We start from the raw sequence: 12,551 nt of genomic DNA on the forward strand, positions 1-12,551 counted from the left end.
TGTTCAGCACAAACCGTATTGTTTTTATAGACATTGTAGGCATAGTAAGCCACTTTTATCAGGGTAGTAGGAACCCTCTGGAAATCCAAGTCCCCAGATACCAAGCGAGGGCCAACCTTGTAAACAGGCCTTTGAAAGGATAGCAGTCAGGTTTGCCCTGTTAACTCTTTTCCGCACCTAGATCAAAAGACAGATTCCAAATTTCCCTCTATGGGGGTTATATCATTAGAACTCATACCTCTGTTAACAGCCCCTTTTAGAAAATATCACTTCACTCTCACTGGCTGAAAATCAGCTTGTTGAGGCTTTACGGCAAAAAGTCAAGGTTCAGAAAGAGAGTGTTCCCCCATTGTTTGGTTACTTATGTTAAGGTAATTAATGGAAGCTTTTCTCTTAGTTTTTATTTGCTGACAGGCATAGGGACAATGATTCTTAGAGTTAAAATTCTTTTGAGTAAAATAACCTATCTTTTCTTTGCAGCTTCCAGCAACACTTTCCTCCAAATATCCAGAAGATGACCCAGACTACTGTGTGTGGGTCCCACCTGAAGGTAGATTGTTTTTATTACTTTTCTTCTCTTCTAAGACTTAATTATTTATATTTCTGAATAGGTAATGTATATTTAAGGTTCAAAATAAAGTTTTTATGAGTATATAGTGGGATGGGGCACCTGGGTAGTGCAGTCGGTTAAGTGTCCAACTCTTGATTTTAGCTCAGGTTGTGATCTCAGGGTCGTGAAATTGAGCCCCATGTTGAGCTCCTCACTCAGTGCAGAGTCTGCTTGGGAATCTCTCTCCCTCTGCCCCTCCCTCCCATTCACTCGCACTCTCTCTTTCTCTCTCTAAAATAAATAGGGGTGCCTGGGTGGCTCAGTTGGCTAAGCGTCTAACTTTGGCTCAGGTCATGATCTCAGGGTCCTGGGATCGAGCCCCACATCTGGCTCCCTGCTCCGCAGGGAGTCTGCTTCTCCCTCTCCCTCTACCGCTTCCCCTGCTTGTGCTCTCTTTCTCTCTCTCTCTCTCAAATAAATAATCTTAAAAAAAAAAAATCTTAAAAAAAAAGTATGTAGTGGGAAAGTTCTCCCTTCTAGGGGAACAGGTAGAGTAAAAGATCTAAAGAGACATATCGACCAAATATAATTTGTGGATTCTGCTTGAATCCTTATTTGAACAAACAACTATTAAAAAAATTATATACCAGTCAGATAATTTTGAACACTAGCCAGATATGCGATGATACTAGGAAATTGTTAATTATTTTAAAGTGTGGATGATGTTATGTTTTTTAGAAAAAGTCCTTATCTTCTAGGACTGTACAGATGTGTTCTCAGATGGAATATATGTGATATGCCTTAAGATAATCCTGTGGAAGTAGAGGATGAGGGAGCGTGGAGGGGGTAATAGATAAAGCAGGATGTGTCACATATTGATAGTTGTTTTAGCTCGGTGATGAGTACATGGAGATTCATTATATTTTTTTCTTTACTTCTGCATGTCTTTTAAATTTTCTTTAAAGTTATAAAAACAGGGGCGCCTGTGTGGCTCAGTCGGTTAAGTGTCTGCTTTCAGCTTAGGTCATGATCCCTGGGTCCTGGGATCCAGTCCCGCATTGGGCTCCCTGCTCAGTGGGGAGCCTGCTTCTCTCTCTGCTTGTGCTCTCTCTCCCTCTGACAGATAAATAAATAAAATCTTTAAAAAAAAAAGTTATAAAAACAACAACTACTGGCTCTGCCTCAGCTACTTGGTGCCAGATATCACTTTCTTGTGACTTCTTATATATGTCACATAAAATGCTTGTGTGAGCAATTAAATACATAATATTTCACCCTTGTTTTTACACAAATAGAAGCATATTCCATACCTTGCTGTTTTGCACTTAACACTATGGAGCTCTTTCCATAGCTATAGATTCCTTCTTCCCTCCCTCCCTCCCTTCCTCCCTTCCCTCCTTCCTTCCTTTGTAGCATAGTTCTTTTTTATGGTATAGATAATACCTTTACTTATTTATTCCGTTCCCTCAATGAATATATGCTGTGTTTCCAATTTTGCCATTACAAACAACTCTGCATGTAGGGGAAGGGGTTCGGGGCTGGGGTAACTGGGTGATGGACATTAAAGAGGGCACATGATGTAATGAGCACTGGGTGTTATATAAGACTGATGAATCACTGACCTCTACCTCTGAAACTAATAATACATTATATGTTAATTAATTAAAAAACAACTCTGCAATAAGTAACCTCAAACATAATACTTTTACAAGTATAGAGGTGCATATGTAGAAAAAAATCATAAAAGTTAACATGCTGGATCAGAGGCTATAAACATTTTTAAGACATTATAAATTGCATTCTGTAGAGGGGGTATAGCTTATGTTCATACACTCTTAAGGCAATATATGAGGTGCTTGTTCCCCATATGCTCATCATAGGTTGCTTTTTCTATGGATCAGGTTTCTAATATACTAGTAGTTAATAGAAATTTTGTTACTAGAAATGTTTGCTTTTTATTGGCTAATAAATATGAAGGTAGAAAGGGAAAGAGAACCATATTTTGAAATTGTATGCAAAAAAGGCAGAGTTCTAGAATAGAAGAAACCTCTTTTGTTTGTTTTACTTTTCAGCCCACTAATGTCTGGGTATCTTTTCCCTCCTGACTTTGGAAAAGTGAATGTGTTTCTTTCTTTATACTCTGATCTAGGCCAAAGTGGAGATGGCAGGACCCATCTGAATGACAAGTATGGCTATTGACTGCTTCAGAATCCTAAAGGAAGACCTTGTGGACCATGTGACATGGGATATGTAGGGTCCTATATCAAGTTGAATGTCCAGAGAAGGAGTTCAGGTGATCTTTTGTAACATCTGGTGACTGGCCTTTTCTTCCACTCTTATGGCTCCCTAAATTTATCTACTCATCTGATGGTCTTGAATTTGGCATTTATGTTTAAAAGTGTTTGTGTATGTATGTAAAAAGAAACCATATATTTTGAGAATTGGTAAAGTGAGATATGACTCTATTAAAAGAGAGGGTGAAGATGTCTCATGTTTGCTTAAGGCCACATTGTCTTTCATTAAGTTTTAGGGATTATGCTTCTCCTGAGGAATAGGGTGCTTCTGGCAGCTAGACTTCAGGCTTCACTGATAGGGCCTCCTCAAATAAGTGTTCAAATTTGAGGTCATGCCATAGTGTGACCCTGGGTGTCCCTGTCATTCCTGGAACTAAAAGTAGATACAGAGTGGGGGTTTCCTCCTCCCTCCCACTATAATCCTCCTGCCAGGTTTGAGAACAGACCCTGATTTGTCAGGACACAGTTCAGGACCATAGTACACCTTGTGCACTCAGGCACCAGTCCTGATAAAAACTCAGTCCTTTGAATGTCCTGGACTCTGACCAGTCAGATTAGTCACTCCTTCTCCTGTGGAAAGGTGCAAATAGGGTCAGAGAATGAAAAGCTCATGTGTTCTGCCCATTGTGGGGCTTCTCACTTCTGTGGAGAGAGGAGAATAAAAGTTCTTCCTCTCTGGAAACACAAAGAAATGTGAGAAGATATCTTAATCTCCCCCAGTGTACCCTCTCCCCCTCCCAAACATTAATGAACGCCCCACTTCCACAGGGAATGAAAGCCTAAGAGTGGAAGCAGGGTGGAGAGTTTGTGGATTAGGTAGGAGGCAGACCCAGTGAGCAGGCAGGAGAAAGTCTGTGGCCCAGCAAGAGAGTGGAGGAGGGTGATGTTTTCCTTTTTTTTTTTTTTTAATATGGTGTGTGTGTGTGTATATATTTTTTCTTCATTATATGATATACGTGAAGTAGGCAAGGAGCAGTAATGAGAAACTTCAGAACTCCCTGACAGATGTGGGAAGTCTGGTCTACTGAAAGTGATGCCTTTCGTTTCGCAAAAAACAATACCAATATTGGTATTAAGAGAAACTACTATTTAGGACTTCATTTAGACCAACAGGGAAGAACTTGATGTAAGAAGTGACAGGAATTCAGGGTCAGAGTGACCATGCCATCTTGGATTGAAACAGTAAGCAAAGGTCCAAGCCGTGTCAGTGTTCCTCAAAGGTGGAACTCTTTATTCAAACAAAATCATATGTGGGATCCTTAGGTTTGAACAGGTAAAAATATATCTACTCTCGTTAAGTGTGGGCATAGAAATGGGATTGATAGATACATTCCCGCATGCATCCTCTCCATCTTCCCTCATGGTGTTCCTAAGGAATCCTAGGTGCTCACAGAGCAGAGTCTATTTAAGAAGGCAGATTTCTAAGCATTCTGGAGACCCCGAAAGCAAATAGGACTCCATATGCCAAAATAAAACATAAATATGTCACTTGGTACAATGAACATCAGTGGTCGGTGGACTTGGTTGAAAAGATGTGTGCAGGAGTCTTAGCTCCCTTTACCAAATAGGAGACTTTGGGGACATGACTTAAATCCCCTGAGGCTCAGTTCTGTCGTGTGTGAAGCAGGGACAGTAATGCTTCCTGCTCTTTGAACGTCAGATTTGTTCTAAGGATCAAATGAGATAATGTAGAGGGATGTGCTATACAGGGCTTTGTAGGCATTAGTAGTTGTCACTCATTACAAACAGGAGACAAATCCTGACCTGTGGGCCTGCTCCCCATCTGTGAGACAGGAGACTGGATGAAATCAATGACTCTCAACTGTGGCTGCATATTAGAATCACCTCTGAAAATTTGTTAAGTTTTTTATTTTAATGCTTGGGTCCCACCTTAAATCAGTTTAATCAGAATCTCTGATGTGATCCCTTTTAAAAAGCACTCCAGGTGATTTTAATGTGCAGCCCAACCTCTACAGCATGGCCAGCAAACCTTTTCGATTAATGGCCAGGTACTTCAGGCTTTGCAAGCCATGCAGTCCCTGTCACAGCCACCCGACTCTGCCATTGGAGGGCAAATGGCATAGGCAGTACACAAATGGATGAGTGTGGCTGTGTTCCAGTAAATATCTATAAAAACAGGTGGCAGGCTTGATTTGGCCTACAGGGTATCATTGGCCAACCCCTGCTCTTCTAGGCTAATTCATCTTCAAGGTCCCATCTGGCTCAAGGTGTTTACAAGAACTTTAAGAAGTAATGTGTGCCCCAGTTCATGGATGTTTGCTAAGTTTCTATTCAAAAGGTGAATTATACCCTCCTAAACTGGGAGGTTGCAGTTTTATGGTTACCAGAAATCAAGGTAATCCAGTCTCCTTTTCAAAGAAAGAAAAGTAAGGTTATTAGTCATTACAAAAAATACTGTTACAGCAAGAACACTATCAGTTAACTAAAAGCAAGGTGTCCCTGGTCAGCTGTGCTGGTCTCCCCCGGAGTTCTGTATCACTTCTGCCTTTCTATTTAAAGAGCAGCAGGAAGCCATTTGGGTGTTAGTGACGGTGAGTGGTCAGATTTGGGTTTTTAAACGGACCCTCAAAGTTACCATGCAGAGGAAGGAGGGAAGAGGACAAGGGGCCGCCGGAGGACAGGTAGGAGGTCTGCTGTAGGCGTCCGGGTGAGAGGTGGTGGCGGCTTGCACTAAGTAGAGATCGAAATGCAAAGGGGTACCTGGGGTCCTGGCAATATCTCGAAAAGTGGAATGGCTGAGACGGAGTGATGGATTGGTGGGAGGAGGGGGTGGAGTCAGAGGAGAATAAATGTTTAGTTTTGGACAAGTTGCACTTGATGTTCCATCGAGACATCTAAGTAAAGCTGTCAGGAAAGCAGCTGGAGACAGCAGTCTGGATCGCAGGAGAGAGGGCTGGCGAACAGTTGCTGTCTTCCACCCGGTGAGCCTAGGAGTCAGGGCGTACCAGCGGTTGGGGGTTAAAGACCGGGAGGTAGGCAGGAAGTTTGCAGGCCGACCCTAGGCTTGGATGGCTGATTTTGCCCTTTCTTTGGTATTGGGAGCACTTTTTCTTGGTATGGGGACTCATTTATTGGAGGAAAAAGGTAAAGTAAGTGTCACTGTGAGCAGCATTCTGGAGAAAAAAAGTCAAGGATATATATTTAACATTAAAACAAGTCTCTTTGTCTGCTTCAGGAAATTTCTAAGGAGTTTGCACAGTGCCTGGTACATTTAAATGTTTGTTGAGTGCCTGCCTTAAATATTTTCCCTGGAATTGCCCCAGTCTAGGATAGGAATTATGAAGCCTTGCTGTCTCCTTGTAGGCCAAGCCTTTACCAGTTACCACTTCATTGGAACTGGATGGAGTTAGCTCTTTTGGGAAATATGACATAATTCCCAACAAACTTTGAGGCTGTTAGCCACCGCCTGGGCATCTGTTGCTTTACCATCGAAATGCTGCCACCTTCCGGATAGGGTGTGACAAGTAGCCAGCAGCTGTGGCTGGCTTCCTGAAAGTGGGAACCAGAGGGAAGCCTGCCAGCCCAGCCCCGAGGTAGTCAAAAGCAGGAATCCAGGCCCCTGGGAGGGGAGCTGTGTTCCCATACAGGGTTTGATCCAGCCCTGTTTGGACCCAACCAGGTTTGACAGATTGCTGGGAAGTGACATAAAACTCTCCCTGACCTTTGGGAAGTGGTCACAGCATTAAACTGGCATGGTCTCTTCTGTGACAGGCTGCTCTTTGATCCTGAGATTCCTCACTTGATGTGGGCATTGAGAACAATTTTCAAGATTCTTCTCTGGTCTCAGAGCAGACTTTGCCCTGCTTTGTTTGGTCTTAGAGGTTTGGCACAACCATAGTTCAGGGTGGGACTGAGGCTTCCATTCTGTGGGAGACCAGAAGTTTCCCTTCCCCCAGTAAGATGAGGTGGGTTGGAGGGTTCAGCATGGGAGGGGACAGTGGTTCCCACCAAAGGTAGCACCATTCTCTTTATCCCCCAAGTCAGTCTTAACAATTTCTGCGTGTAAAGGTTTTAAGATTCATCTCTTAGCTTGCCCACTGCCCTGACCCAAGCTCCCCTCACCCCATGATTCTTCACAGAGTTCCCTTCGTCTTGTCCCTGCCTCCTCATGCTCTCCTCCACGCATCTGAGTTATCCCTGAGCAGGGTCCTGTGCTCTGAAATCTCAGAGGTTCTTCAGTATCCAAAGGGTGAGGTCCAAATTCATTTGAGGCTTCAAAATCCTTGATTATACGGTTCCTGTACTTTCTGATCATCATACACCCCATATGCCCTTGTCCCTTCCTTTCTGCCACCTCACCAGGTGTACCTGATACTCTAGTAATAATAGATTATTTCCCCAAACACACTTTTTGCTTTTACTTCTTCCTATAGTTTCTATCAAGCCTTGCTGTACATGGCCTTAAGCCTCGGTTTCCTGGTCTATCAAATAGAGAAAATAATGCCTTATAATGTTATGGAGATTAAATAATAGATACCTACAGAACCCTTAGCTGTGCTTGATGCATAATCAGCTCTCTCCAGATGTAGCTATTACATCATTGTGGTCTTCCTTGTTCATGTCTGCTCATGCCTGTCATTTTTTTAAGTCCAGCTTGAATCTCACTACCTTCAGAAACCCCTGATCTGCATGGTCGTCATGAATCTCTCCTTCCCCACCAGTCTTGTAGCAGTTTTTTTTTTAAAGATTTTATTTATTTATTTGAGAGAGAGAGTGAGAGATAGCATGAGAAGGAAGAGGGTCAGAGGGAGAAGCAGACTCCCTGCTGAGCAGGGAGCCTGATGCGGGACTCGATCCCGGGACTTCAGGATCATGACCTGAACTGAAGGCAGCCGCTTAACCAACTGAGCCACCCAGGCGCCCAGTCTTGTAGCATTTTGTTTTTTACTTCTATGATGGCCCTTACTCCTATGGCCTGATGTCCGTTATTTATATGTATGCTTGGGTTATTTACATTTCTAAGCTTTATGAGTTTTTGAGGATAGGAGTTATATATCTTATTTTGTACCCCACCCTTAGCCCAGGACACCTACCAGTTCACAAAATGAGGACTCAGTTTATTGTTTCTTTAAATGAGTGGGGGTTGGAGGTTCTGGCCCTGGCCCTTTCGACTCTTGGATCTTCTGGGCAGAGAAGGGATACCTCAGAGCTGCCTTCATTTCCAAGATCTTGCTCCAGACAAACTGGACAATCCAGGAACTGACCATTTGATTAGGGTTAACGCAGAGGGCCTGGATTCCTGTCCTACTTGGGGCAAAACCAGGCAGAACTACCCCTTCCCGTCAAAGAGCTCTGGATTCCAGCAGCTGGCTTTAATTTGCGCTTTAAGTACTCTGCTGGCCCTGGAAAATCTTGATCTTGAGGTTTGGCTCTGGTTTCCTCAGGCTGTCACGCACACCCCTTCAAAAGTCAATGCTGCGGTGTCAGAGAATGGCCACAAGAGGGCAGTAGAGGCCCATTACGATGCAGTCAACTTGCACGCTGGGCTGAGAGCAAGAAGAAAATGTTTCAAAGCAGAAGAAAGAGTACAAATCAGAAAAGAAAATAAGGATTCTGAAAGAGTTATAGGTAGCAAGCTGGTTCGGTTCACCAGTGTCTTCCTGGGCCCAAGACCCAAGAGCAGCAAGTTAGTCAGGGATGCTAGTAAGACCCAAATGGTGCTCCTTTAAATCTCTTCCCAACCTGTTGTTGCTGGTGCTTCATTTCACCTTGAGAAAGTCATTCTCTAGTAGTAATGCAAATATCAATGGAGGAGTTTGGGCATTGCCTATTTAGTACTTACACGCTATATTACAGCTTTATGGTTTGTTTGTTTTTTTAAGATTTTATTTATTTGACAGAGAGAGACACAGTGAGAGAGGGAACACAAACAGGGGGAGTGGGAGAGGGAGAAGCAGGCTTCCTGCGGAGCAGGGAGCCCGATGCGGGCCTTGATCCCAGGACCCTGAGATCTTGACCTGAGCTGAAGGCAGACGCTTAACGACTGAGCCACCCAGGTGCCCCAGCTTTATGGTTTTTTTTTTTTTATTTTTTTAGTAACATATAATGTATTATTTGTTTCAGGGGTACAGGTCTGTGATTCATCAGTCTTACACAATTCATAGCGCTCACCATAGTACTTACCCTCCCCAATTTCCATCACCCAGCCACCCCATCCCCCCTCACCCCCCTCCACTCCAACAACCCTCAGTTTGTTTCCCAAGATTAAGAGTCTCTTATGGTTTGTCTCCCTCTCTGGTTTTGTCTTGTTTCATTTTTTCCCCTCCCTTCCCCTATGATCCTCTGCCTTGTTTCTGAAATTCCTCGTATCAGTGAGATCATATGATACTTGTTTTTCTCTGATTGACTTATTTCATTTACCATAATACCCTCTAGTTCCATCCACGTCATTGCAAATGGCAAGATTTCAGTTTTTTTGATGGCTGAGTAATATTCCATTGTATATATACACCACATCTTCTTTATCCATTCATCTGTCAATGGACATCTAGGCTCTTTCCATAGTTTGGCTATTGTGGACATTGCTGCTATAAACATTAGGGTGCAGGTGCCCCTTTGGATCACTACATTTGTATCTTTGGGGTAAATACCCAGTAGTGCAATTGCTGGGTCATAGAGTAGCTCTATTTTTAACTTTTCAAGGAACCTCCACACTGTTTTCCAGAGTGGCTGCACCAGCTTGCATTCCCACCAAAAGTGCAGGAGGGTTCCCCTTTCTCCGCATCCCCGCCAACATCTGTCATTTCCTGACTTGTTAATTTTAGCCATTCTGACTGGTGTGAGGTGGTATTTCACTGAGGTTTTGATTTGTAGAGCTTTATGGTTTTTTACAGAGAATTTTTCACACCCATTTCCCCCCATCTTTATTGAAGTACAATTCGACAAAAATTGTCTATAATTAAGATACACAACTTGATGTTTCGATATATTATGCCTATTTAAAAAATCTGAATCTCCTGTTAGTCTTAGAAGGTAACAAGAAGAGATGTTAGCATGCCAGGTTCATGGTGGAACCAAGTCTAGAGTTTCTCTGATTCCAGATCCTTTGCTTATTTGTAGTTTTCAGTTACTTATGTTTGTCAGTTCTGAGTTTTTAAGAGCAAGGACTACATCTGATTCATCTTTATGTCTCTGAATGGTGTCCCTTTTAATTTTTAGGACTGTGACTGGGTGTGTTGTATAAGGCCCTGCGCCGTGGGAGTTGGCTTCCATGATCTCGCCCTTATCCTCCACGATTCAGTAACTTTTGATCCGTTGGTATCCTCGAGCAATCCCACTGGCTGGCTGTTTCAGCAGGGGCAGCCACTTGGCTGCCAGTCTGTGAAGATCCATCTTTAGTAATGCAGACTTGATGTAGGACAGTTGGACAGTTTCTCAGAGAGTGCACTGGCATCCCTCGTGTTATGGGAGTTGACTTTAAAGGATGAGGATGAAAATGTTTAATTTTAGCAGTTACACATATAAATATACACATATATTACTTATATACGGATGCATATGTGTTGTTGCTTAAAATGAAGTCAATTTTTTAAGTGAGTTTATTTAAAGAAAAGTGTTAAGTAATTAATAGTATGGTGGTATGCAATAGCCAAAAGGCATGAAGCAGGTGTACCAATGACTCAAGTTCAAGGAATTGTTGTGAGGTGGGAAGATGTAACTAGAGTCACAAAATTCATTTCAAGTCTGGCTCTGTGACCCTCAAGCCATGTAACCCTGAATAAGTTGCTCACCTTAAGTGAGCTTCAGTTTTCTCATTCTTTCTGCAAAGTCGGAAAAGAATTCTAGCCCTCCTTAACTCAAATGAGAACAAATGGGAGCACATGGAAGCCTGGGAAACCCCTGTGCAAATGTCCAGTGGTGCTAATATCCTAATTCCCTGTCTTACTGAGGTTTATCCAGGACCTCCTGTCTCTGTCTCTCTTTCTTTAATATTTATTTATTTATTTGAGAGAGAGAGAGAGCCTGAGTGCATGAGTGGGGAGGAGGAGCAGAAGGAAAGAATCTCACGCAGACTCCCTACTGAGCGTGGAGCCCAACCACTCAGGCTCAATCCCATGACCCCTAGATCATGACCAGAGCCAAAAATCAAGAGTCTGATGCTTAACTGACTGAGCCACCCAGGCGCCCCCAGGACTTTCTCTTTACTGCTGCAGAGGGTGCCTCCTAATTAGCATGCATTTCCTAGCATCCCAAGGACTGAGTTCAGTTCACTTAGTTGTCCACACCTATGTCTGCCATTCTGAAGACTGGGAGGAGGGAGGGGCTGGAGAAGCTTGGAATCTGGGCAAAACAAGTCCCAACACATGTCACTGTTTGCTTTGTCATCCTGATTCAATGACCTCATGCAAGGAAGGGAGGGAGCCGAAGGAGCTGTTCTCTTCCAGATACCTAAGGAGGCTTCTGACATCCACTGTTTTCCTTGGCATGAGAGGAGCAGGCGCGGGGCTGTGATGTTTAAGGTCTGAGCTAATCTTGGAAGTGAAGGAGAACAGCACCTCCCACAGCTGGCCAGACTCTGCTTCTTGGGGAGCTGCCTAGAGTAAAAGGGCAGAAGAGGAATGACCCCAGGGGCCAGGGAGGATCATTATCCTCACACACTCATACCTTTAGTGAATACTTTCTGAGTACCCACTATGTACCAGGCCTTTTGGGGAAATGAGGCAGCCATGTGAGTCAAAAGGCTGCATAGGACCTTAGAGTCACATTTTTACCACAGAAATCCTTTTGTCATCCTTACCCCAGCCCTTCTCCCACCCTAGACTTAATTAAAGTTTAAATAAATTATGTTGTCACCCAAAAATTGCATTTATTAATTATTTACTTCTAAGTTCTTCGTAATTAATGATTTATGTAACTGCAAACCAGTAAATGTTTTTGATCAACACAAGGTAATAACTGACATTACTACACCGAGTAAGTACCCAGTCAGACAAAAGCGAAGTAATCAGCATTTTAGCTATCCTGTTTATCCTGGTTGAGCTTTTTAAAATTTGGAGAGTGGCCGGCCAACTACCTGGGGAGTCCGTTTTAGAGATGGTGACCATGACCGCTGGGTTTTGAAGGATAAGCAAGAGTTCATAAGCAGAGAAAGAGGGTGCTGCAGCAGGCAGAGGGGGCAGAACAGTCCCACACTGCTGCTGTCCCTCCTCCACCCTTGGGCTGATCGAATGGATCAGGCTGTGGCATGAACTTAGTGGGTGGAAGCTGAGTTTTGGAAGGGAGCTAATGAGGGTGGAGATGAGAATTGGAAATTTTATGGTCGAATGTTCTAGTCTGTCCACGTCATGGTCCTGGAGAAACTGAGGCAGGAAATCCCACTAGCGTCCCTTTGGTTCCCAAGGGCAGAAGGGAAAAAGACAGCAAAGGACAAGCCAAAACTCTGCCCCAGAGCTGGCCTGAAACCTGTCTCCCACCCTGGCTGCCCCACCCCTTAACTCCAATAGCAGACCATTTTTTCTGTGATTTTTTGGCTCATCTCATAAATGTTCCAGAATCAGAACAGGCTGTGCCATGGCTGAAACAAACTCGCTGAACAAATAAACAAGGCAGGCTGCAGGGCAGGGGAAGGCACCAGACGTGGGTCTCCAACCGGGTCCATGAGTTCTGGTAAGTCTGTCCTGAGCCTGGGCCTCTGCTTCCTCCTTCCAACATGAGAGGTGGGAGCATGAGATTTTGGGGGTCCCTTC

General features: G+C 43.6%; 1 protein-coding gene across 3 annotated transcripts in view; it reads left to right on the top strand.

Annotated features, from left to right (window-relative positions):
* The window catches only part of LOC113938634 (solute carrier family 4 member 1 adaptor protein), a 43,377-nt gene extending 31,059 nt beyond the window's left edge, over nucleotides 1–12,318 (top strand). Inside the window, exons 13-15 of one of the 3 annotated variants that reach the window (XR_003524920.2) lie at nucleotides 481–550; nucleotides 2,700–2,843; nucleotides 10,024–12,318. Coding sequence is in view for 2 of the 3 variants with exons in the window: in XM_027624128.2 (XP_027479929.1) it covers nucleotides 481–550; nucleotides 2,700–2,749 (120 nt within the window). In the remaining variant the exon portion in view is untranslated. Of the gene's footprint in view, nucleotides 1–480; nucleotides 551–2,699; nucleotides 3,042–10,023 lie in introns of those variants that run through there. The other 2 variants (XM_027624128.2, XM_027624129.1) reach the window with 2 other exon arrangements.
* The last annotated feature ends 233 nt before the right edge of the window (nucleotides 12,319–12,551 follow it).

Source organism: Zalophus californianus, chromosome 8 (assembly GCF_009762305.2).
Source record: "Zalophus californianus isolate mZalCal1 chromosome 8, mZalCal1.pri.v2, whole genome shotgun sequence".
NCBI lineage: Eukaryota > Metazoa > Chordata > Mammalia > Carnivora > Otariidae > Zalophus > Zalophus californianus.